Source organism: Ranitomeya imitator, chromosome 5 (genome assembly GCF_032444005.1).
Source record: "Ranitomeya imitator isolate aRanImi1 chromosome 5, aRanImi1.pri, whole genome shotgun sequence".
Taxonomy (NCBI): Eukaryota; Metazoa; Chordata; class Amphibia; order Anura; family Dendrobatidae; genus Ranitomeya; species Ranitomeya imitator.
In genome coordinates this window covers 708,161,742-708,188,677 of record NC_091286.1, presented here as the reverse complement: position 1 = coordinate 708,188,677, position 26,936 = coordinate 708,161,742, and the positions used below count along the sequence as shown (strand labels likewise).

General features: G+C 57.7%; 1 protein-coding gene across 3 annotated transcripts; it reads left to right on the top strand.

The window, feature by feature from the left end:
• Nucleotides 1-26,936, top strand: DNAJC5G (DnaJ heat shock protein family (Hsp40) member C5 gamma). 3 transcript variants are annotated; one of them, XM_069728606.1, is made up of 6 exons: nt 1-127; nt 17,397-17,515; nt 24,303-24,516; nt 24,682-24,835; nt 24,915-24,983; nt 25,073-26,936. In XM_069728606.1, exons 2-5 carry the CDS (start codon nt 17,403-17,405, stop codon nt 24,977-24,979), a joined length of 546 nt encoding a protein of 181 aa, XP_069584707.1. In that variant the 5' UTR covers nt 1-127; nt 17,397-17,402; the 3' UTR covers nt 24,980-24,983; nt 25,073-26,936. The 3 variants fall into 3 exon arrangements, with proteins under 3 accessions (XP_069584707.1, XP_069584708.1, XP_069584710.1); XM_069728607.1 differs by lacking the exon at nt 1-127 and adding an exon at nt 1,297-1,348 and having other exon boundaries at nt 17,399-17,515; XM_069728609.1 differs by lacking the exon at nt 1-127 and adding an exon at nt 1,302-1,529.

The following is a 26,936-nucleotide window of genomic DNA, read 5'->3' as shown; positions in this document are numbered from 1 at the left end:
TGTGGTCGTTAGTTGCTGTTCCCGGAGGTGGGCGGGGCAAAATATTTCCGCACTTCCGGGAGCTGAAAACACCAGTATCTCATAGAGGGACCTGAGGGAGCGGCCAGGACCGGATACCGGGACATACGTGTGTATACTGCCCTGCGGTATCTGTGTACCCCACAGCCGCACTCTACGTACTGCCTTATCCTCCAGTCACCTCCAGAGCTGCGGTCACTATTCTGTCCTATCCTCTAGATCTGCGGTCACTATTCTATCTTATACTCTAGTCACCTCCACAGCTGCTGTCACTATTGTGTCCTATCCTCCAGTCACCTCCAGAGCTGCTGTCACTATTCTGTGCTATACTCTAGTCACCTCCAGAGCTGTGGTCACTATTGTATTATCCTCTAGTTACCTCCAGAGCTGCGATCACTATTCTGTGCTATACTCTAGTCACCTCCAGAGCTGCGGTCACTATTCTGTGCTGTCCTCTAGTCGCCTCCAGAGCTGCAATCACTATTCTGTGCTATACTCTAGTCACTTCCAGAGCTGAGGTCACTATTCTGTGCTGTCCTCTAGTCACATCCAGAGCTGCTGTCACTATTCTGTCTTATCCTCCAGTCACCTCCAGAACTGCTGTCACTATTCTGTCCTATCCTCCAGTCACCTCCAGAGCTGCTGTCACTATTGTGTCTTATCCTCCAGTCACCTCCAGAGCTGCAGTCACTATTCTGTCTTAGCAGCTCTGGAGGTGACTGGAGGATGTCACTATTCTGTGCTATCCTCCAGTCACCTCCAGAGCTGCTGTCACTATTCTGTGCTATACTCTAGTCACCTCCAGAGCTGCGGTCACTATTCTTTCTTATCCTCCTGTCACCTCCAGAGCTGCGATCACTATTCTGTGCTATCCTCCAGTCACCTCCAGAGCTGCGATCACTATTCTGTCTTATCCTCCAGTCACCTCCAGAGCTGCTGTCACTATTCTGTCTTATCCTCCAGTCACCTCCAGAGCTGCGGTCACTATTGTGTCTTATCCTCCAGTCACCTCCAGAGCTGCGGTCACACTACGCCTCCATAGGAGCGGGGCGGCTGTGACCCCTCGGTGGTGCCGTGTGATGAGACCAGTGCTCCTGACTGTAGGGGTATATATACTGTATATATATACTGTATATATATAATGTGCAGTTATGGCCGCCGCTGTGCTGGCGCTGAGCTGCTGGGTGTCAGGTACCAGCCTGTGCCTGCGCCGCCCCCTGCACGCTGCACAGATAAGCTGATTACCGCGGGTTCAGAGGGCGCTGTGTGGGTGGATTACCATCATCTCCGTTGATCCTCAGCTCTCGGGTGCAGCGGCCGCAGAACAGGAAAGTATTCACCCCCCCTTCTGCCTGGTGCGGACTTGTCATAGCATAGGGGTCCTGTGACCGACGGCTCCGCCACGTGCAGGGCAGGAAGTGGTCAAGAGGGCATGACCTAGAGGAGGGCAATGCCCATCACAGAGGTGGTCGATAGATGGCCCTGGCTGATGAGGTCGCCTGTCACTGGGGGTAAGGGGCTGTCATAGGTGAGGAGGTCGCCTGTCACTGGGGGTAAGGGGCTGTCGTAGGTGAGGAGGCCGCCTGTCACTAGGGGTAAGGGGCTGTCATAGGTGAGGAGGTCGCCTGTCACTGGGGGTAAGGGGCTGTCATATGTGAGGAGGTCGCCTGTCACTGGGGGTAGGGGCTGTCATAGGGGAGGAGGTCGCCTGTCACTGGGGGTAAGGGGCTGTCGTAGGTGAGGAGGCCGCCTGTCACTGGGGGTAAGGGGCTGTCATAGGTGAGGAGGTCGCCTGTCACTGGGGGTAAGGGGCTGTCATATGTGAGGAGGTCGCCTGTCACTGGGGGTAGGGGCTGTCATAGGGGAGGAGGTCGCCTGTCACTGGGGGTAAGGGGCTGTCATATGTGAGGAGGTCGCCTGTCACTGGGGGTAGGGGCTGTCATAGGGGAGGAGGTCGCCTGTCACTGGGGGTAAGGGGCTGTCGTAGGTGAGGAGGTCGCCTGTCACTGGGGGTAAGGGGCTGTCATAGGTGAGGAGGTCGCCTGTCACTGGGGGTAGGGGCTGTCATAGGGGAGGAGGTCGCCTGTCACTGGGGGTAAGGGGCTGTCGTAGGTGAGGAGGCCGCCTGTCACTGGGGGTAAGGGGCTGTCATAGGTGAGGAGGTCGCCTGTCACTGGGGGTAAGGGGCTGTCATAGGTGAGGAGGTCGCCTGTCACTGGGGGTAAGGGGCTGTCATAGGTGAGGAGGTCGCCTGTCACTGGGGGTAAGGGGCTGTCATAGGTGAGGAGGTCGCCTGTCACTGGGGGTAAGGGGCTGTCATAGGGGAGGAGGTCGCCTGTCACTGGGGGTAAGTGGCTGTCATAGGTGAGGAGGTCGCCTGTCACTGGGGGTAAGGGGCTGTCATAGGTGAGGAGGTCGCCTGTCACTGGGGGTAAGGGGCTGTCATAGGTGAGGAGGCCGCCTGTCACTAGGGGTAAGGGGCTGTCATAGGTGAGGAGGTCGCCTGTCACTGGGGGTAAGGGGCCGTCATAGGGGAGGAGGTCGCCTGTCACTGGGGGTAAGGGGCTGTCGTAGGTGAGGAGGCCGCCTGTCACTAGGGGTAAGGGGCTGTCATAGGTGAGGAGGCCGCCTTTCACTGGGGGTAAGGGGCTGTCATAGGTGAGGAGGCCTCCTGTCACTGGGGGTAAGGGGCCGTCATAGGTGAGGAGGTCGCCTGTCACTAGGGGTAAGGGGCTGTCATAGGTGAGGAGGTCGCCTGTCACTGGGGGTAAGGGGCTGTCATAGGTGAGGAGGTCGCCTGTCACTGGGGGTAAGGGGCTGTCATAGGTGAGGAGGTCGCCTGTCACTGGGGGTAAGGGGCTGTCATAGGGGAGGAGGTCGCCTGTCACTGGGGGTAAGGGGCTGTCATAGGTGAGGAGGCCGCCTTTCACTGGGGGTTAGGGGCTGTCATAGGTGAGGAGGCCTCCTGTCACTGGGGGTAAGGGGCCGTCATAGGTGAGGAGGTCGCCTGTCACTAGGGGTAAGGGGCTGTCATAGGTGAGGAGGTCGCCTGTCACTGGGGGTAAGGGGCTGTCATAGGTGAGGAGGTCGCCTGTCACTGGGGGTAAGGGGCTGTCATAGGGGAGGAGGTCGCCTGTCACTGGGGGTAAGGGGCTGTCATAGGTGAGGAGGCCGCCTTTCACTGGGGGTTAGGGGCTGTCATAGGTGAGGAGGCCTCCTGTCACTGGGGGTAAGGGGCCGTCATAGGTGAGGAGGTCGCCTGTCACTAGGGGTAAGGGGCTGTCATAGGTGAGGAGGTCGCCTGTCACTGGGGGTAAGGGGCTGTTGTAGGTGAGGAGGCCGCCTGTCACTAGGGGTAAGGGGCTGTCATAGGGGAGGAGGCCGCCTGTCACTGGGGGTAAGGGGCTGTCGTAGGTGAGGAGGTCGCCTGTCACTGGGGGTAAGGGGCTGTCGTAGGTGAGGAGGTCGCCTGTCACTGGGGGTAAGGGGCCGTCATAGGTGAGGAGGTCGCCTGTCACTGGGGGTAGGGGCTGTCATAGGGGAGGAGGTCGCCTGTCACTGGGGGTAAGGGGCTGTCGTAGGTGAGGAGGCCGCCTGTCACTAGGGGTAAGGGGCTGTCATAGGTGAGGAGGTCGCCTGTCACTGGGGGTAAGGGGCCGTCATAGGTGAGGAGGTCGCCTGTCACTGGGGGTAGGGGCTGTCATAGGGGAGGAGGTCGCCTGTCACTGGGGGTAAGGGGCTGTCGTAGGTGAGGAGGCCGCCTGTCACTAGGGGTAAGGGGCTGTCATAGGTGAGGAGGCCGCCTGTCACTGGGGGTAAGGGGCCGTCATAGGGGAGGAGGCCGCCTGTCACTGGGGGTAAGGGGCTGTCATAGGTGAGGAGGCCGCCTGTCACTGGGGGTAAGGGGCTGTCATAGGTGAGGAGGCTGCCTGTCACTAGGGGTAAGGGGCTGTCATAGGTGAGGAGGTCGCCTGTCACTGGAGGTAAGGGGCTGTCATAGGTGAGGAGGTCGCCTGTCACTGGGGGTAAGGGGCTGTCATAGGGGAGGAGGTCGCCTGTCACTGGGGGTAAGGGGCTGTCATAGGTGAGGAGGTCGCCTGTCACTGGGGGTAAGGGGCTGTCATAGGTGAGGAGGCCGCCTGTCACTAGGGGTAAGGGGCTGTCATAGGTGAGGAGGTCGCCTGTCACTGGGGGTAAGGGGCCGTCATAGGGGAGGAGGTCGCCTGTCACTGGGGGTAAGGGGCTGTCGTAGGTGAGGAGGCCGCCTGTCACTAGGGGTAAGGGGCTGTCATAGGTGAGGAGGTCGCCTGTCACTGGGGGTAAGGGGCTGTCATAGGTGAGGAGGTCGCCTGTCACTGGGGGTAAGGGGCTGTCATAGGGGAGGAGGTCGCCTGTCACTGGGGGTAAGGGGCTGTCATAGGTGAGGAGGCCGCCTTTCACTGGGGGTTAGGGGCTGTCATAGGTGAGGAGGCCTCCTGTCACTGGGGGTAAGGGGCCGTCATAGGTGAGGAGGTCGCCTGTCACTAGGGGTAAGGGGCTGTCATAGGTGAGGAGGTCGCCTGTCACTGGGGGTAAGGGGCTGTTGTAGGTGAGGAGGCCGCCTGTCACTAGGGGTAAGGGGCTGTCATAGGTGAGGAGGTCGCCTGTCACTGGGGGTAAGGGGCTGTCATAGGTGAGGAGGTCGCCTGTCACTGGGGGTAAGGGGCTGTCATAGGGGAGGAGGTCGCCTGTCACTGGGGGTAAGGGGCTGTCATAGGTGAGGAGGCCGCCTTTCACTGGGGGTTAGGGGCTGTCATAGGTGAGGAGGCCTCCTGTCACTGGGGGTAAGGGGCCGTCATAGGTGAGGAGGTCGCCTGTCACTAGGGGTAAGGGGCTGTCATAGGTGAGGAGGTCGCCTGTCACTGGGGGTAAGGGGCTGTTGTAGGTGAGGAGGCCGCCTGTCACTAGGGGTAAGGGGCTGTCCTAGGGGAGGAGGCCGCCTGTCACTGGGGGTAAGGGGCTGTCGTAGGTGAGGAGGTCGCCTGTCACTGGGGGTAAGGGGCTGTCGTAGGTGAGGAGGTCGCCTGCCACTGGGGGTAAGGGGCCGTCATAGGTGAGGAGGTCGCCTGTCACTGGGGGTAGGGGCTGTCATAGGGGAGGAGGTCGCCTGTCACTGGGGGTAAGGGGCTGTCGTAGGTGAGGAGGCCGCCTGTCACTAGGGGTAAGGGGCTGTCATAGGTGAGGAGGTCGCCTGTCACTGGGGGTAAGGGGCCGTCATAGGTGAGGAGGTCGCCTGTCACTGGGGGTAGGGGCTGTCATAGGGGAGGAGGTCGCCTGTCACTGGGGGTAAGGGGCTGTCGTAGGTGAGGAGGCCGCCTGTCACTAGGGGTAAGGGGCTGTCATAGGTGAGGAGGCCGCCTGTCACTGGGGGTAAGGGGCCGTCATAGGGGAGGAGGCCGCCTGTCACTGGGGGTAAGGGGCTGTCATAGGTGAGGAGGCCGCCTGTCACTGGGGGTAAGGGGCTGTCATAGGTGAGGAGGCTGCCTGTCACTAGGGGTAAGGGGCTGTCATAGGTGAGGAGGTCGCCTGTCACTGGAGGTAAGGGGCTGTCATAGGTGAGGAGGTCGCCTGTCACTGGGGGTAAGGGGCTGTCATAGGGGAGGAGGTCGCCTGTCACTGGGGGTAAGGGGCTGTCATAGGTGAGGAGGTCGCCTGTCACTGGGGGTAAGGGGCTGTCATAGGTGAGGAGGCCGCCTGTCACTAGGGGTAAGGGGCTGTCATAGGTGAGGAGGTCGCCTGTCACTGGGGGTAAGGGGCCGTCATAGGGGAGGAGGTCGCCTGTCACTGGGGGTAAGGGGCTGTCGTAGGTGAGGAGGCCGCCTGTCACTAGGGGTAAGGGGCTGTCGTAGGTGAGGAGGCCGCCTGTCACTAGGGGTAAGGGGCTGTCGTAGGTGAGGAGGTCGCCTGTCACTGGGGGTAAGGGGCTGTCATAGGTGAGGAGGTCGCCTGTCACTGGGGGTAAGGGGCTGTCATAGGTGAGGAGGTCGCCTGTCACTGGGGGTAAGGGGCTGTCATAGGTGAGGAGGTCGCCTGTCACTGGGGGTAAGGGGCTGTCATAGGTGAGGAGGTCGCCTGTCACTGGGGGTAAGGGGCTGTCATAGGTGAGGAGGCTGCCTGTCACTGGGGGTAAGGGGCTGTCATAGGTGAGGAGGTCGCCTGTCACTGGGGGTAAGGGGCTGTCATAGGTGAGGAGGCCGCCTGTCACTGGGGGTAAGGGGCTGTCATAGGTGAGGAGGTCGCCTGTCACTGGGGGTAAGGGGCTGTCATAGGTGAGGAGGCCGCCTGTCACTAGGGGTAAGGGGCTGTCATAGGTGAGGAGGTCGCCTGTCACTGGGGGTAAGGGGCCGTCATAGGTGAGGAAGCTGCCTGTCACTGGGGGTTAGGGGCTGTCATAGGTGAGGAGGTCGCCTGTCACTGGGGGTAAGGGGCTGTCATAGGTGAGGAGGCCGCCTGTCACTATGGGTAAGGGGCTGTCATAGGTGAGGAGGCCTCCTGTCACTGGGGGTAAGGGGCCGTTATAGGTGAGGAGGCTGCCTGTCAATGGGGGTAAGGGGCCGTCATAGGGGAGGAGGTCGCCTGTCACTAGGGGTAAGGGGCTGTCATAGGTGAGGAGGCCGCCTGTCACTGGGGGTAAGGGGCCGTCATAGGTGAGGAGGTCGCCTGTCACTGGGGGTAAGGGGCTGTCATAGGTGAGGAGGCCTCTTGTCATTGGGGAAGGGGCTGTCATAGATGAGGAGGTCGCCTGTCACTGGGGGTAAGGGGCTGTCATAGGTGAGGAGGTCGCCTGTTACTGGGGGTAAGGGGCCGTCATAAATGAGGAGGTCGCCTGTCACTGGGGGTAAGGGGCTGTCATAGGTGAGGAGGTCGCCTGTCACTGGGGGTAAGGGGCTGTCATAGGTGAGGAGGTCGCCTGTTACTGGGGGTAAGGGGCTGTCATAGATGAGGAGGTCGCCTGTCACTGGGGGTAAGGGGCTGTCATAGGTGAGGATGTCGCCTGTCACTGGGGGTAAGGGGCTGTCATAGGTGAGGAGGTCGCCTGTCACTAGGGGTTAGGGGCTGTCATAGGTGAGGATGTCGCCTGTCACTGGGGGTAAGGGGCTGTCATAGGTGAGGAGGTCGCCTGTCACTGGGGGTAAGGGGCTGTCGTAGGTGAGGAGGTCGTCTGTCACTAGGGGTTAGGGGCTGTCATAGGTGAGGAGGTCGCCTGTCACTGGGGGTAAGGGGCTGTCATAGATTAGGAGGCCTCTTGTCACTGGGGGTAAGGGGCTGTCATAGGTGAGGTGGCCGCCTGTCACTGGGGGTAAGGGGCTGTCATAGGTGAGGAGGCTGCCTGTCACTGGGGGTAAGGGGCTGTCATAGATTAGGAGGTCGCCTGTCACTGGGGGTAAGGGGCTGTCGTAGGTGAGGAGGTCGCCTGTCACTAGGGGTAAGGGGCTGTCATAGATTAGGAGGTCGCCTGTCACTGGGGGTAAGGGGCTGTCATAGGTGAGGAGGTCGCCTGTCACTAGGGGTAAGGGGCTGTCGTAGGTGAGGAGGTCGCCTGTCACTGGGGGTAAGGGGCTGTCATAGGTGAGGAGGCCTCTTGTCACTGGGGGTAAGGGGCTGTCATAGGTGAGGAGGCCTCTTGTCACTGGGGGTAAGGGGCTGTCATAGGTGAGGAGGTCGCCTGTCACTGGGGGTAAGGGGCTGTCATAGGTGAGGAGGCCGCCTGTCACTGGGGGTAAGGGGCCGTCATAGGGGAGGAGGTCGCCTGTCACTGGGGGTAAGGGGCTGTCATAGGTGAGGAGGTCGCCTGTCACTGGGTGTAAGGGGCTGTCATAGGTGAGGAGGCCGCCTGTCACTGGGGGTAAGGGGCTGTCATAGGTGAGGAGGCCGCCTGTCACTGGGGGTAAGGGGCCGTCATAGGTGAGGAGGCTGCCTGTCACTGGGGGTAAGGGGCTGTCATAGGGGAGGAGGCCGCCTGTCACTGGGGGTAAGGGGCCGTCATAGGTGAGGAGGCTGCCTGTCACTGGGGGTAAGGGGCTGTCATAGGGGAGAAGGTCGCCTGTCACTGGGGGTAAGGGGCTGTCATAGGTGAGGAGGCTGCCTGTCACTGGGGGTAAGGGGCTGTCATAGGTGAGGAGGCCGCCTGTCACTGGGGGTAAGGGGCTGTCATAGGTGAGGAGGTCGCCTGTCACTGGGGGTAAGGGGCTGTCATAGGGGAGGAGGTCGCCTGTCACTGGGGGTAAGGGGCTGTCATAGGTGAGGAGGTCGCCTGTCACTGGGGGTAAGGGGCTGTCATAGGTGAGGAGGTCGCCTGTCACTGGGTGTAAGGGGCTGTCATAGGTGAGGAGGCCGCCTGTCACTGGGGGTAAGGGGCTGTCATAGGTGAGGAGGTCGCCTGTCACTGGGGGTAAGGGGCTGTCATAGGTGAGGAGGTCGCCTGTCACTGGGGGTAAGGTGCTGTCATAGGTGAGGAGGTCGCCTGTCACTGGGGGTAAGGTGCTGTCATAGGTGAGGAGGTCGCCTGTCACTGGGGGTAAGGGGCTGTCATAGGTGAGGAGGTCGCCTGTCACTGGGGGTAAGGGGCTGTCATGAGTTGTTCTGGATGAGGAGGCTGTCGGGGGTGGTGGAGAGTTGATGACGGTGCTGTTATTTCTGAACAATCTTCACAGCGGGAGTCGTCCTCATATTGGCAGCTCTGTGTCCTGTATTAAAGAAACGGTGCACGCTTACTACATGTCACTATTCTATTCCCCCTCCACACTGACTGCGCATGCTTATTACATGTCACTATTCCCCCTCCACACCTACCGTGTACGCTTATTACGTGTCACTATTCCCCCTCCACACTGACTGCGCATGCTTATTACATGTCACTATTCCTCCTCCACACTGACTGTGCATGCTTACTACATGTCACTATTCCTCCTGTACACGGACTGTGCACGCTTACTACATGTCACTATTCCTCCTCTACACTGACTGTGCACGCTTGCTACATTTCACTATTCCCCCTCCACACTGACCGTGCACGCTTACTACAAGTCACTATTCCCCCTCCACACCTACCGTGTACGCTTATTACGTGTCACTATTCCCCCTCCACACTGACTGCGCATGCTTATTACATGTCACTATTCCTCCTCTACACTGACCGTGCACGCTTACTACATGTCACTATTCCTCCTGTACACGGACTGTGCACGCTTACTACATGTCACTATTCCTCCTCTACACTGACTGTGCACGCTTGCTACATTTCACTATTCCCCCTCCACACTGACCGTGCACGCTTACTACAAGTCACTATTCCCCCTCCACACCTACCGTGTACGCTTATTACGTGTCACTATTCCCCCTCCACACTGACTGCGCATGCTTATTACATGTCACTATTCCTCCTCTACACTGACCGTACACGCTTATTACATGTCACTTTTCCCCCTCCACACTTACCGTTTACGCTTATTACATGTCACTATTCCTCCTCTACACTGACCGTGCACTCTTACTACATGTCACTTCCCCCTCCACACTTACCGTGTCCGCTTATTACATGTCACTATTCCCCCTCCACACTGACTGCGCATGCGTATTACATGTCACTATTCCCCCTCCACACTGACTGCGCATGCGTATTACATGTCACTATTCCTCCTGTACACTGACTGTGCATGCTTACTACATGTCACTATTCCTTCTGTACACTGACTGTGCACGCTTACTACATGTCACTATTCCTCCTGTACACTGACTGTGCACGCTTGCTACATTTCACTATTCCCCCTCCACACTGACCGTGCACACTTACTACAAGTCACTATTCCCCCTCCACACTTACCGTGTACGCTTATTACGTGTCACTATTCCTCCTCTACATTGACCGTGCACGCTTACTACGTGTCACTATTCCTCCTGTACACTGACCGTGCACACTTACTACATGTCACTATTCCTCCTGTATACTGACAGTGCACGCTTATTACATTTCATTTTTCCTCCTGTACACTAGCCTGTGCACGCTTATTACATGTCACTTTTCCTTCTGTACACTAGCCCGTGCACGCTTACTGCATGTCACTATTCCCCCTCCACACTGACCGTGCATGCTTACTACATGTGACTATTCCTCCTGTTCACTGACTGTGCACGCTTATTATGTGTCACTATTCCCCCCTCCACACTGACCGTGCATGCTTACATGTCACTATTCCTCCTCCACACTGACCGTGCATGCTTATTACATGTCACTATTCCTCCTCCACACTGACCGTGCATGCTTATTACATGTCACTATTCCTCCTCCACACGGACGGTGTACGCTTACTACATGTGACTATTCCTCCTGTTCACTGACTGTGCACGCTTATTATGTGTCACTATTCCCCCCTCCACACTGACCGTGCATGCTTACATGTCACTATTCCTCCTCCACACTGACCGTGCATGCTTATTACATGTCACTATTCCTCCTCCACACTGACCGTGCATGCTTATTACATGTCACTATTCCTCCTCCTCACTGACCGTGCACGCTTATTACATGTCACTATTCCTCCTCCACACTGACCGTGCACGCTTACTGCATGTCACTATTCCCCCTCCACACAGACGGTGCACGCTTACCACATGTCACTATTACTCCTGTACACTGACCGTGCACGCTTACCACATGTCACTATTACTCCTGTACACTGACCGTGCACGCTTATTACATATCACTATTCCTCCTGTACACTTACCGTGCACGCTTACTGCATGTCACTATTCCCCCTCCACACTGACCGTGCACGCTTACTACGTCACTATTCCTCCTGTACACTGACTGTGCACGCTTACTGCATGTCACTATTCCTCCTCTACACTGACCGTGCACGCATACTACATATCACTATTCCTCCTCTACACTGACCATGCATGCTTACTACGTCACTATTCCTCCTGTACACTGACTGTGCACGCTTACTACATGTCACTATTCCTCCTGTACACTGACCGTACACGCTTATTACATGTCACTTTTCCCCCTCCACACTTACCGTGTACGCTTATTGCGTGTCACTATTCCCCCTCCACACTGACTGCGCATGCTTATTACATGTCACTATTCCTCCTCTACACTGACCGTGCACTCTTACTACATGTCACTTCCCCCTCCACACTTACCGTGTCCGCTTATTACATGTCACTATTCCCCCTCCACACTGACTTCGCATGCGTATTACATGTCACTATTCCCCCTCCACACTGACTGCGCATGCGAATTACATGTCACTATTCCTTCTGTACACTGACTGTGCACGCTTACTACATGTCACTATTCCTCCTGTACATTGACTGTGCACGCTTGCTACATTTCACTATTCCCCCTCCACACTAACCGTGCACGCTTACTACAAGTCACTATTCCCCCTCCACACTTACCGTGTACGCTTATTACGTGTCACTATTCCTCCTCTACATTGACCGTGCAGGCTTACTACGTGTCACTATTCCTCCTGTACACTGACCGTGCACACTTACTACGTGTCACTATTCCTCCTGTATACTGACAGTGCACGCTTATTACATGTCACTTTTCCTCCTGTACACTAGCCCGTGCACGCTTATTACATGTCACTTTTCCTCCTGTACACTAGCCCGTGCACGCTTACTGCATGTCACTATTCCCCCTCCACACTGACCGTGCATGCTTACTACATGTCACTATTCCTCCTGTACACTGACCGTGCACGCTTATTACATGTCACTATTACTCCTGTACACTGACCGTGCCCGCTTATTACATGTCACTATTCCTCCTCTACACTGACCGTGCACGCTTATTACATGTCACTATTCTTCCTCCACACTGACCGTGCACGTTTACTACGTGTCACTATTCCCCCTCCACACGGACGGTGTACGCTTACTACATGTGACTATTCCTCCTGTTCACTGACTGTGCACGCTTATTATGTGTCACTATTCCCCCCTCCACACTGACCGTGCATGCTTACATGTCACTATTCCTCCTCCACACTGACCGTGCATGCTTATTACATGTCACTATTCCTCCTCCACACTGACCGTGCATGCTTATTACATGTCACTATTCCTCCTCCTCACTGACCGTGCACGCTTATTGCATGTCACTATTCCTCCTCCACACTGACCGTGCACGCTTACTGCATGTCACTATTCCCCCTCCACACAGACGGTGCACGCTTACCACATGTCACTATTACTCCTGTACACTGACCGTGCACTCTTACCACATGTCACTATTACTCCTGTACACTTACCGTGCACGCTTACTACATGTCACTTTTCCTCCTGTACACTAACCATGCACGCTTACTGCATGTCACTATTCCTGCTCCACACTGACTGCACGCTTATTACATGTCACTATTCCCCCTCCACACTGACCGTGCACGCTTACTACGTCACTATTCCTCCTGTACACTGACCGTGCACGCATACTACATGTCACTATTCCTCCTCTACACTGACCGTGCACGCTTACTACGTCACTATTCCTCCTGTACACTTACCGTGCACGCTTACTACATGTCACTTTTCCTCCTGTACACTAACCATGCACGCTTACTGCATGTCACTATTCCTGCTCCACACTGACTGTGCATGCTTATTACATGTCACTATTCCCCCTCCACACTGACTGTGCACGCTTACTACATGTCACTATTCCTCCTCTACACTGACCGTGCACGCTTACTACATGTCACTATTCCTCCTGTACACTGACTGTGCACGCTTATTACATGTCACTATTCCTCCTGTACACTGAGTGTGCACGCTTATTACATGTCACTATTCCTCCTGTACACTGACTGTGCACGCTTACTACATGTCACTATTCCTCCTCTACACTGACTGTGCACGCTTACTACATGTCACTATTCCTCCTGTACACTGACCGTGCACGCTTACTACATGTCACTATTCCTCCTGTACACTGACTGTGCACGCTTACTACATGTCACTATTCCTCCTGTACACTGACTGTGCACGCTTACTACATGTCACTATTCCTCCTGTACACTGACTGCACATGCTTACTACATGTCACTATTCCTCCTGTACACTGACCGTGCACGCTTACTACATGTCACTATTCCTCCTGTACACTGACCGTGCACGCTTACTACATGTCACTATTCCTCCTGTACACTAACCATGCACGCTTACTGCATGTCACTATTCCCCCTCCACACTGACTGTGCACGCTTACTACATGTCACTATTCCTCCTGTACACTGACTGTGCACGCTTACTACATGTCACTATTCCTCCTCTACACTGACCGTGCACGCTTACTACATGTCACTATTCCTCCTGTACACTGACTGTGCACGCTTATTACATGTCACTATTCCTCCTGTACACTGAGTGTGCACGCTTATTACATGTCACTATTCCTCCTGTACACTGACTGTGCATGCTTACTACATGTCACTATTCCTCCTGTACACTGACAGTGCACGCTTACTACATGTCACTATTCCTCCTGTCCACTGACTGTGCACGCTTACTACATGTCACTATTCCTCCTGTACACTGACTGTGCACGCTTACTACATGTCACTATTCCTCCTGTACACTGACAGTGCACGCTTACTACATGTCACTATTCCTCCTGTACACTGACTGTGCACGCTTACTACATGTCACTATTCCTCCTGTACACTGACTGTGCACGCTTACTACATGTCACTATTCCTCCTGTACACTGACTGTGCATGCTTACTACATGTCACTATTCCTCCTGTACACTGACTGTGCACGCTTATTACATGTCACTATTCCTCCTGTACACTGACTGTGCATGCTTACTACATGTCACTATTCCTCCTGTACACTGACTGTGCACGCTTACTACATGTCACTATTCCTCCTCTACACTGACAGTGCACGCTTACTACATGTCACTATTCCTTTTGTCCACTGACTGTGCACGCTTACTACATGTCACTATTCCTCCTGTACACGGACTGTACACGCTTATTACATGTCTGTATTCTTCCTGTACACTGACTGTGCACGCTTACTACATGTCACTATTCCTCCTGTACACTGACTGCACATGCTTACTACATGTCACTATTCCTCCTGTACACTGACCGTGCACGCTTACTACATGTCACTATTCCTCCTGTACACTAACCATGCACGCTTACTGCATGTCACTATTCCTGCTCCACACTGACTGTGCACGCTTATTACATGTCACTATTCCCCCTCCACACTGACTGTGCACGCTTACTACATGTCACTATTCCTCCTGTACACTGACTGTGCACGCTTACTACATGTCACTATTCCTCCTCTACACTGACCGTGCACGCTTACTACATGTCACTATTCCTCCTGTACACTGACTGTGCACGCTTATTACATGTCACTATTCCTCCTGTACACTGAGTGTGCACGCTTATTACATGTCACTATTCCTCCTGTACACTGACTGTGCATGCTTACTACATGTCACTATTCCTCCTGTACACTGACAGTGCACGCTTACTACATGTCACTATTCCTCCTGTCCACTGACTGTGCACGCTTACTACATGTCACTATTCCTCTTGTACACTGACTGTGCACGCTTACTACATGTCACTATTCCTCCTGTACACTGACAGTGCACGCTTATTACATGTCACTATTCCTCCTGTACACTGACTGTGCATGCTTACTACATGTCACTATTCCTCCTGTACACTGACTGTGCACGCTTACTACATGTCACTATTCCTCCTGTACACTGACTGTGCACGCTTACTACATGTCACTATTCCTCCTGTACACTGACTGTGCATGCTTACTACATGTCACTATTCCTCCTGTACACTGACTGTGCACGCTTATTACATGTCACTATTCCTCCTGTACACTGACTGTGCATGCTTACTACATGTCACTATTCCTCCTGTACACTGACTGTGCACGCTTACTACATGTCACTATTCCTTTTGTCCACTGACTGTGCACGCTTACTACATGTCACTATTCCTCCTGTACACGGACTGTACACGCTTATTACATGTCTGTATTCTTCCTGTACACTGACTGTGCACGCTTACTACATGTCACTATTCCTCCTGTACACTGACTGTGCACGCTTACTACATGTCACTATTCCTCCTGTACACTGACTGTGCACGCTTACTGCATGTCACTATTCCTCCTGTACACTGACTGTGCACGCTTACTGCATGTCACTATTCCTCCTGTACACTGACTGTGCACGCTTATTACATGTCACTATTCCTCCTGTACACTGACTGTGCACGCTTATTACATGTCTCTATTCCTCCTGTACACTGACTGTGCACGCTTATTACATGTCACTATTCCTCCTGTACACTGACTGTGCACGCTTACTACATGTCACTATTCCTCCTGTACACTGACTGTGCACGCTTATTACATGTCACTATTCCTCCTGTACACTGAGTGTGCACGCTTACTACATGTCACTATTCCTCCTGTACACTGACTGCACATGCTTACTACATGTCACTATTCCTCCTGTACACTGACCGTGCACGCTTACTACATGTCACTATTCCTCCTGTACACTAACCATGCACGCTTACTGCATGTCACTATTCCTGCTCCACACTGACTGTGCACGCTTATTACATGTCACTATTCCCCCTCCACACTGACTGTGCACGCTTACTACATGTCACTATTCCTCCTGTACACTGACTGTGCATGCTTACTACATGTCACTATTCCTCCTGTACACTGACAGTGCACGCTTACTACATGTCACTATTCCTCCTGTCCACTGACTGTGCACGCTTACTACATGTCACTATTCCTCCTGTACACTGACTGTGCACGCTTACTACATGTCACTATTCCTCCTGTACACTGACAGTGCACGCTTATTACATGTCACTATTCCTCCTGTACACTGACTGCGCATGCTTACTACATGTCACTATTCCTCCTGTACACTGACTGTGCACGCTTACTGCGTGTCACTATTCCTCCTGTACACTGACTGTGCATGCTTACTACATGTCACTATTCCTCCTGTACACTGACTGTGCACGCTTACTACATGTCACTATTCCTCCTGTACACTGACTGTGCACGCTTACTACATGTCACTATTCCTCCTGTACACTGACTGTGCATGCTTACTACATGTCACTATTCCTCCTGTACACTGACTGTGCACGCTTATTACATGTCACTATTCCTCCTGTACACTGACTGTGCATGCTTACTACATGTCACTATTCCTCCTGTACACTGACTGTGCACGCTTACTACATGTCACTATTCCTCCTCTACACTGACAGTGCACGCTTACTACATGTCACTATTCCTTTTGTCCACTGACTGTGCACGCTTACTACATGTCACTATTCCTCCTGTACACGGACTGTACACGCTTATTACATGTCTGTATTCTTCCTGTACACTGACTGTGCACGCTTACTACATGTCACTATTCCTCCTGTACACTGACTGTGCACGCTTACTACATGTCACTATTCCTCCTGTACACTGACTGTGCACGCTTACTGCATGTCACTATTCCTCCTGTACACTGACTGTGCACGCTTACTGCATGTCACTATTCCTCCTGTACACTGACTGTGCACGCTTATTACATGTCACTATTCCTCCTGTACACTGACTGTGCACGCTTATTACATGTCTCTATTCCTCCTGTACACTGACTGTGCACGCTTATTACATGTCACTATTCCTCCTGTACACTGACTGTGCACGCTTACTACATGTCACTATTCCTCCTGTACACTGACTGTGCACGCTTATTACATGTCACTATTCCTCCTGTACACTGACTGTGCACGCTTATTACATGTCACTATTCCTCCTGTACACTGACTGTGCACGCTTACTACATGTCACTATTCCTCCTGTACACTGACTGTGCACGCTTACTACATGTCACTATTCCTCCTGTACACTGACTGTGCACGCTTATTACATGTCACTATTCCTCCTGTACACTGACTGTGCACGCTTATTACATGTCTCTATTCCTCCTGTACACTGACTGTGCACGCTTACTACATGTCACTATTCCTCCTGTACACTGACTGTGCACGCTTACTACATGTCACTATTCCTCCTGTACACTGACTGTGCACGCTTACTACATGTCACTATTCCTCCTGTACACTGACTGTGCACGCTTATTACATGTCACTATTCCTCCTGTACACTGACTGTGCACGCTTATTACATGTCTCTATTGCTCACACACAACATGTGGCGGTGTCTTTCACACAGACTGCACGCTTACAACATGTGATGGTGTCTTCCAATGATTTTCCATCCTCATACAGGTATTTCTCTTGCAGGATATAATGGCCGAGCCTCAGAGACCTCAGAGGAAGATGTCCCGGACGGGCTTCTCACTGTACCAGGTCCTGGGTCTGGAGAAGGGGGCAACACAGGACGACATAAAGAAAGCATACCGGTGAGGGGTCCGCGCTGAGTGTGACTGCTGGGGAATCACTATAGGAACTGTAACTGCGCAGGTCTCATCATCTCTGGGGTCCTGCATTGGGGGTCCCTGGCTCGGCTCTCTCCAGCTCCGGTTCCCTGGCTTGGGACTCGGTTCTCTCCACCACTGGGGTCCCTTGCTCGGTTCTCTCGTCCCTGGCTTGGGGCTTGGCTCTTTCCTGCTTTGGGGTCCCCGGCTTGGGGCTTGTCTCTTGGTTCTCTCCATCACTGGGGTCCCCGTCTTGGAGCACGGCTCTCTGCAGGCCTTGGCTATGGGGCGCGGTTCTCTCCACCTGTGTGGTCCCTGGCTCGGGGCACGGCTCTCTCCACCACTGGGGTCCCCGTCATGGAGTACTGCTCTCTGCAGGCCTTGGCTGTGGGGCACGGCTCTCTCCCCCCACTGTGGTCCCTGGCTCGGGGCACGGCTCTCTGTAGGCCTTGGCTGTGGGGCACGGCTCTCTCCCCCACTGGGGTCCCTGGCTCCGGGCACGGCTCTCTGCACCACTGTGGTCCCTGGCTCGGGGCGCAGCTCTCTGTAGGCCTTTGCTGTGGGGCACGGCTCTCTCCACCACTGTGGTCCCTGTCTTGGAGCGCAGCTCTCTGTAGGCCTTGGCTGTGGGGCACGGTTCTCTCCACCACTGGGGTCCCTGACTCGGGGCACTGCTCTCTCCACCACTGGGGTCCCTGGCTCGGGGCACGGCCCTCTGTAGGCCTTGGCTGTGGGGCACTGCTCTCTCCACCACTGGGGTCCCTGGCTCGGGGCACGGCCCTCTGTAGGCCTTGGCTGTGGGGCACGGTTCTCTCCACCACTGGGGTCCCTGGCTCGGGGCACAGCCCGCTGTAGGGCACGGCTCTCTCCCCCCACTGTGGTCCCTGGCTCGGGGCATGGCCCTCTGTAGGCCTTGGCTGTGGGGCACGGTTCTCTCCACCACTGGGGTCCCTGGCTCGGGGCGCAGCTCTCTGTAGGCCTTGGCTGTAGGGAACGGTTCTCTCCACCACTGGGGTCCCTGGCTCGGGGCACGGCCCTCTGTAGGCCTTGGCTGTGGGGCACGGTTCTCTCCACCACTGGGGTCCCTTGCTCGGTTCTCTCGTCCCTGGCTTGGGGCTTGGCTCTTTCCTGCTTTGGGGTCCCCGGCTTGGGGCTTGTCTCTTGGTTCTCTCCATCACTGGGGTCCCCGTCTTGAAGCACGGCTCTCTGCAGGCCTTGGCTATGGGGCGCGGTTCTCTCCACCTGTGTGGTCCCTGGCTCGGGGCACGGCTCTCTCCACCACTGGGGTCCCCGTCATGGAGTACTGCTCTCTGCAGGCCTTGGCTGTGGGGCACGGTTCTCTCCACCACTGTGGTCCCTGGCTCGGGGCACGGCTCTCTGTAGGCCTTGGCTGTGGGGCACGGTTCTCTCCACCACTGGGGTCCCTGGCTCCGGGCACGGCTCTCTGTAGGCCTTGGCTGTAGGGCACGGTTCTCTCCACCACTGGGGTCCCTGGCTCGGGGCACGGCTCTCTCCACCACTGTGGTCCCTGTCTTGGAGCGCAGCTCTCTGTAGGCCTTGGCTGTGGGGCACGGTTCTCTCCACCACTGGGGTCCCTGGCTCGGGGCACTGCTCTCTCCACCACTGTGGTCCCTGGCTCGGGGCACGGCTCTCTGTAGGCCTTGGCTGTGGGGCACGGTTCTCTCCACCACTGGGGTCCCTGGCTCGGGGCACAGCTCTCTGTAGGCCTTGGCTGTGGGGCACGGTTCTCTCCACCACTGGGGTCCCTGGCTCGGGGCACTGCTCTCTCCACCACTGGGGTCCCTGGCTCGGGGCACGGCCCTATATAGGCCTTGGCTGTAGGGCACGGTTCTCTCCACCACTGGGGTCCCTGGCTCGGGGCACGGCTCTCTGTAGGCCTTGGCTGTGGGGCACGGTTCTCTCCACCACTGGGGTCCCTGGCTCGGGGCACAGCTCTCTGTAGGCCTTGGCTGTAGGGCACGGTTCTCTCCACCACTGTGGTCCCTGGCTCGGGGCGCAGCTCTCTGTAGGCCTTGGCTGTGGGGCACGGTTCTCTCCACCACTGGGGTCCCTGGCTCGGGGCGCAGCTCTCTGTAGGCCTTGGCTGTGGGGCACGGTTCTCTCCACCACTGGGGTCCCTGGCTCGGGGCACGGCCCTCTGTAGGCCTTGGCTGTAGGGCACGGTTCTCTCCACCACTGTGGTCCCTGGCTCGGGGCACTGCTCTCTGTAGGCCTTGGCTGTGGGGCACGGTTCTCTCCACCACTGGGGTCCCTGGCTCGGGGCGCAGCTCTCTGTAGGCCTTGGCTGTGGGGCACGGTTCTCTCCACCACTGGGGTTCCTGGCTCGGGGCACAGCTCTCTGTAGGCCTTGGCTGTGGGGCACGGTTCTCTCCACCACTGGGGTCCCTGGCTCGGGGCGCAGCTCTCTGTAGGCCTTGGCTGTAGGGCACGGTTCTCTCCACCACTGGGGTTCCTGGCTCGGGGCACAGCTCTCTGTAGGCCTTGGCTGTGGGGCACGGTTCTCTCCACCACTGGGGTCCCTGGCTCGGGGCGCAGCTCTCTGTAGGCCTTGGCTGTGGGGCACGGTTCTCTCCACCACTGTGGTCCCTGGCTCGGGGCGCAGCTCTCTGTAGGCCTTGGCTGTGGGGCACGGTTCTCTCCACCACTGTGGTCCCTGGCTCGGGGCACGGCCCTCTGTAGGCCTTGGCTGTGGGGCACGGTTCTCTCCACCACTGGGGTCCCTAGCTCGGGGCGCAGCTCTCTGTAGGCCTTGGCTGTGGGGCACGGTTCTCTCCACCACTGTGGTCCCTGGCTCGGGGCACGGCCCTCTGTAGGCCTTGGCTGTGGGGCACGGTTCTCTCCACCACTGGGGTCCCTGGCTCGGGGCGCAGCTCTCTGTAGGCCTTGGCTGTGGGGCATGGTTCTCTCCACCACTGGGGTCCCTGGCTCGGGGCGCAGCTCTCTGTAGGCATTGGCTGTGGGGCACGGTTCTCTCCACCACTGGGGTCCCTTGCTCGGGGCACGGTTCTCTCCACCACTGTGGTCCCTGGCTCGGGGCACGGCCCTCTGTAGGCCTTGGCTGTAGGGCACGGTTCTCTCCACCACTGTGGTCCCTGGCTCGGGGCGCAGCTCTCTGTAGGCCTTGGCTGTAGGGCACGGTTCTCTCCACCACTGGGGTCCCTGGCTCGGGGCGCAGCTCTCTGTAGGCCTTGGCTGTAGGGCACGGTTCTCTCCACCACTGGGGTCCCTGGCTCGGGGCACGGCCCTCTGTAGGCCTTGGCTGTAGGGCACGGTTCTCTCCACCACTGGGGTCCCTGGCTCGGGGCGCAGCTCTCTGTAGGCCTTGGCTGTAGGGCACGGTTCTCTCCACCACTGGGGTCCCTGGCTCGGGGCGCAGCTCTCTGTAGGCCTTGGCTGTGGGGCACGGTTCTCTCCACCACTGGGGTCCCTGGCTCGGGGCACAGCTCTCTGTAGGCCTTGGCTGTAGGGCACGGTTCTCTCCACCACTGTGGTCCCTGGCTCGGGGCGCAGCTCTCTGTAGGCCTTGGCTGTAGGGCACGGTTCTCTCCACCACTGGGGTCCCTGGCTCGGGGCGCAGCTCTCTGTAGGCCTTGGCTGTAGGGCACGGTTCTCTCCACCACTGGGGTCCCTGGCTCGGGGCGCAGCTCTCTGTAGGCCTTGGCTGTAGGGCACGGTTCTCTCCACCACTGGGGTCCCTGGCTCGGGGCACGGCCCTATATAGGCCTTGGCTGTAGGGCACGGTTCTCTCCACCACTGGGGTCCCTGGCTCGGGGCACGGCTCTCTGTAGGCCTTGGCTGTGGGGCACGGTTCTCTCCACCACTGGGGTCCCTGGCTCGGGGCACAGCTCTCTGTAGGCCTTGGCTGTGGGGCACGGTTCTCTCCACCACTGGGGTCCCTGGCTCGGGGCGCAGCTCTCTGTAGGCCTTGGCTGTGGGGCACGGTTCTCTCCACCACTGGGGTCCCTGGCTCGGGGCACGGCCCTCTGTAGGCCTTGGCTGTAGGGCACGGTTCTCTCCACCACTGTGGTTCCTGGCTCGGGGCACAGCTCTCTGTAGGCCTTGGCTGTGGGGCACGGTTCTCTCCACCACTGGGGTTCCTGGCTCGGGGCACAGCTCTCTGTAGGCCTTGGCTGTGGGGCACGGTTCTCTCCACCACTGGGGTCCCTGGCTCGGGGCGCAGCTCTCTGTAGGCCTTGGCTGTGGGGCACGGTTCTCTCCACCACTGTGGTCCCTGGCTCGGGGCGCAGCTCTCTGTAGGCCTTGGCTGTGGGGCACGGTTCTCTCCACCACTGTGGTCCCTGGCTCGGGGCACGGCCCTCTGTAGGCCTTGGCTGTGGGGCACGGTTCTCTCCACCACTGGGGTCCCTAGCTCGGGGCGCAGCTCTCTGTAGGCCTTGGCTGTGGGGCACGGTTCTCTCCACCACTGTGGTCCCTGGCTCGGGGCACGGCCCTCTGTAGGCCTTGGCTGTGGGGCACGGTTCTCTCCACCACTGGGGTCCCTGGCTCGGGGCGCAGCTCTCTGTAGGCCTTGGCTGTGGGGCATGGTTCTCTCCACCACTGGGGTCCCTGGCTCGGGGCGCAGCTCTCTGTAGGCATTGGCTGTGGGGCACGGTTCTCTCCACCACTGGGGTCCCTTGCTCGGGGCACGGTTCTCTCCACCACTGTGGTCCCTGGCTCGGGGCACGGCCCTCTGTAGGCCTTGGCTGTAGGGCACGGTTCTCTCCACCACTGTGGTCCCTGGCTCGGGGCACGGCCCTCTGTAGGCCTTGGCTGTAGGGCACGGTTCTCTCCACCACTGTGGTCCCTGGCTCGGGGCGCAGCTCTCTGTAGGCCTTGGCTGTAGGGCACGGTTCTCTCCACCACTGGGGTCCCTGGCTCGGGGCACGGCCCTCTGTAGGCCTTGGCTGTAGGGCACGGTTCTCTCCACCACTGGGGTCCCTGGCTCGGGGCACGGCCCTCTGTAGGCCTTGGCTGTAGGGCACGGTTCTCTCCACCACTGGGGTCCCTGGCTCGGGGCACGGCCCTCTGTAGGCCTTGGCTGTAGGGCACGGTTCTCTCCACCACTGTGGTCCCTGGCTCGGGGCGCAGCCCTCTGTAGGCCTTGGCTGTAGGGCACGGTTCTCTCCACCACTGGGGTCCCTGGCTCGGGGCACGGCTCTCTGTAGGCCTTGGCTGTGGGGCACGGTTCTCTCCACCACTGGGGTCCCTGGCTCGGGGCACGGCCCTCTGTAGGCCTTGGCTGTAGGGCACGGTTCTCTCCACCACTGGGGTCCCTGGCTCGGGGCACGGCCCTCTGTAGGCCTTGGCTGTAGGGCACGGTTCTCTCCACCACTGGGGTCCCTGGCTCGGGGCACGGCTCTCTGTAGGCCTTGGCTGTGGGGCACGGTTCTCTCCACCACTGGGGTCCCTGGCTCGGGGCGCAGCTCTCTGTAGGCCTTGGCTGTAGGGCACGGTTCTCTCCACCACTGTGGTCCCTGGCTCGGGGCACGGCCCTCTGTAGGCCTTGGCTGTAGGGCACGGTTCTCTCCACCACTGGGGTCCCTGGCTCGGGGCGCAGCTCTCTGTAGGCCTTGGCTGTGGGGCACGGTTCTCTCCACCACTGGGGTTCCTGGCTCGGGGCACAGCTCTCTGTAGGCCTTGGCTGTAGGGCACGGTTCTCTCCACCACTGGGGTCCCTGGCTCGGGGCACGGCTCTCTGTAGGCCTTGGCTGTGGGGCACGGTTCTCTCCACCACTGGGGTCCCTGGCTCGGGGCGCAGCTCTCTGTAGGCCTTGGCTGTAGGGCACGGTTCTCTCCACCACTGTGGTCCCTGGCTCGGGGCACGGCCCTCTGTAGGCCTTGGCTGTAGGGCACGGTTCTCTCCACCACTGGGGTCCCTGGCTCGGGGCACGGCCCTCTGTAGGCCTTGGCTGTAGGGCACGGTTCTCTCCACCACTGGGGTCCCTGGCTCGGGGCGCAGCTCTCTGTAGGCCTTGGCTGTAGGGCACGGTTCTCTCCACCACTGGGGTCCCTGGCTCGGGGCACGGCCCTCTGTAGGCCTTGGCTGTAGGGCACGGTTCTCTCCACCACTGGGGTCCCTGGCTCGGGGCACGGCCCTCTGTAGGCCTTGGCTGTAGGGCACGGTTCTCTCCACCACTGGGGTCCCTGGCTCGGGGCGCAGCTCTCTGTAGGCCTTGGCTGTAGGGCACGGTTCTCTCCACCACTGGGGTCCCTGGCTCGGGGCGCAGCTCTCTGTAGGCCTTGGCTGTAGGGCACGGTTCTCTCCACCACTGGGGTCCCTGGCTCGGGGCACGGCCCTCTGTAGGCCTTGGCTGTAGGGCACGGTTCTCTCCACCACTGGGGTCCCTGGCTCGGGGCACGGCTCTCTGTAGGCCTTGGCTGTGGGGCACGGTTCTCTCCACCACTGGGGTCCCTGGCTCGGGGCGCAGCTCTCTGTAGGCCTTGGCTGTGGGGCACGGTTCTCTCCACCACTGTGGTCCCTGGCTCGGGGCACGGCTCTCTGTAGGCCTTGGCTGTGGGGCACGGTTCTCTCCACCACTGGGGTCCCTGGCTCGGGGCGCAGCTCTCTCCACCACTGTGGTTCCTGTCTTGGAGCGCGGCTCTCTGCAGGTCATAGTCGTGGGGTGCGGCTGTCTCCGCTCTGAAGTCCTCGGCTTGGGGTGACTCTCCAGCAGCGCAGTCCTGTTCTGCAGAAACACCATGACAGTGGGTCTCCTTCTAGTGATGACTTCTCTGCTCTCTCGCTGCGCAGGAAGCTCGCTTTACGGTATCATCCAGACAAGAACCCGGAGAATCCAGAAGCCGCAGAGAAATTCAAGGAGATCAATAACGCTAACAGCACGCTGAGCGATGAGAACAAGCGCAAGATTTACGACGAGTACGGCTCCATGGGTCTCTACGTGGCAGAGCAGTTTGGGGAGGAGAGCGTCAAGTACTACTTCCTCATGTCCAAGTGCTGGTTTAAGGTGAGGACTTGGCCCGTGGGTTGTGATGGGTGTGTTTGTAGATGGCCGTCTGTGCACTGTGGGACCGATCACTGAGTGGGACTGGTTCCACTGCTGGGGGACCCCCAAGGCTTTCTATGTGGGGGTTGTTGCAGGCGAGACTCACGGGCGTGTTGTATGTTCCAGGGCCTGGTCATTTGCCTCAGCGTCATCACGTGTTGCTGTTGCTGCTGCTGCTGCGGCTGTTGCTGTGGTCGGTGTAAACCTCCGGAGGAAGAAGATGATTCCTATAAGTGTATGAACCCCGAGGACCTGGAGGCCCAGATCAGGGCAGAGGACGGTGAGCGGATCTTCACATCGTCTCTTCTCATCGGCGCCTGTGGTTCTGCTTGTCTGATGGTTCTGCCTGTCTCTTGTAGGTGATGTCATTAACATGCAGCCATCCTCAGGACCCTCCATCCACTCCCAGACGCAGAGCTCCTAATGCGGTAAGTCCGGCCAGTCCTCAATGTCGGCCCTCGTTTCTCCACAAGTGGTCCCTCATGTCCACTAAGTCACAGGTTGTGTTTCCTCACAGGGCCATGCACCGCGTCCTCTGTGTAGCACGGGTATTGGACAGGATCCCCTTCTTGTCACTTCTGGAGACCCCAATTTAGTGCTCTGTCGGAAGAGACCGGTGATCGTACAAAACTCCTAGCACACTCTGCAGCATCATGGGGCCTTCTCCAGCACTTTGGGGGCGAAGGAGTCTCTCTGCTCTCCACCGATTCTGCTACATCCTCCATCCAGCAAGGATGAAGAGGGGGCCGCTCTGTGACTGGGAAGAGCTTACATCTCAACCAAAGACTTGTGTCCATCGTCTTTCCGTCTGCAGATGAGGAACGTCTGGGCTGTGCCTCCTGGGGTCCTGTGCCACCTGGGGTCCTGTGCCACCTGGGGTCCTGTGCCTCCTGGGGTCCTGTGCCTCCTGGGGTCCTGTGCCTCCTGGGGTCCTGTGCCTCCTGGGGTCCTGTGCCTCCTGGGGTCCTGTGCCACCTGGGGTCCTGTGCCACCTGGGGTCCTGTGCCTCCTGGGGTCCTGTGCCTCCTGGGGTCCTGTGCCTCCTGGGGTCCTGTGCCTCCTGGGGTCCTGTGCCTCCTGGGGTCCTGTGCCACCTGGGGTATTGTGCTTCCTGGGGTCCTGTGCCACCTGGGGTATTGTGCCTCCTGGGGTCCTGTGCCTCTTGGGGTCCTGTGCCTCTTGGGGTCCTGTGCCTCCTGGGGTCCTGTGCCACCTGGGGTCCTTTGCCTCCTGGGGTCCTGTGCCTCCTGGGGTCCTGTGCCACCTGGGGTCCTGTGCCTCCTGGGGTCCTGTGCCTCCTGGGGTCCTGTGCCACCTGGGGTCCTGTGCCTCCTGGGGTCCTGTGCCTCCTGGGGTCCTGTGCCTCCTGGGGTCCTGTGCCACCTGGGGTCCTGTGCCTCCTGGGGTCCTGTGCCTCCTGGGGTCCTGTGCCACCTGGGGTCCTGTGCCTCTTGGGGTCCTGTGCCTCCTGGGGTCCTGTGCCACCTGGGGTCCTGTGCCTCCTGGGGTCCTGTGCCGCCTGGGACCCGCCTGTTTGTGTTTTCCCAGCGTTTTCCCTCCCGTCTCACCGAGGTGTTGAGAACTTCCGCAGGCTGGACTCGCCCTATCACAAACTCTCCTTTATGCTGAAGTGACCAGGGCTACTGCACCAAACGGGGGGCTAAAGCGGCCTCCACCCCTGCTGTACAGGCTCGTCCTGCTCCTCCCTGGTTGAGGACGGGGCCACGATTGCTCCTTCTTTCCATTTCGCACCAAGCGTTTGTATCAGAAAATTTAGACTTTATGCCATTGACTGTAGGATTGTGGGGGCAGCGGACCCCCGTTATGTGCCGCCAGTCTCCCCACCTCACAACGCACTGCACAAGGAGTCTGAATTGGACATTTTCTACTGGACCCTCCGACCTTCACGTGTGAGGACTTATGTTTTTTTTTACAATCTGCGTTTTTTTTTATCTCGCCTGCGCCGGGTGCTTGCTGTCTCGTCCGCTCTGGTTGTGTGAGCCGGCGCTCTGCCTGCCCGGATGGCACGTGTGTGGATTCCTGGGAGCCGCTGTCAGTGGATGGCACAGTCCTGAGCCCGAATCTGCAGCGTTCCGGTATTATCCCGTCCTGCCTCCTCTGTGTAATCGCTGCGGTTCTAATCGTTCGCCCGTCCGTCCCGGCGCTGATCTCCATTCTGAGCAGATGATTATAGAAAATCAGACCAAGGATTTGCCAAATGCCTCATTTTGTCACCAGCACAAGCCATTGCCAATGAGTGGGTGCCAGGCGCAGTCGTGCGCCATAAATGCTGGCGCTGTGTCCGGATTGTGACGTGTTTGAGGAGGGGAACGTCTTTTAGTATCTTGGAGGTTTAATAAAAAAAAAATGCAAAAATACAA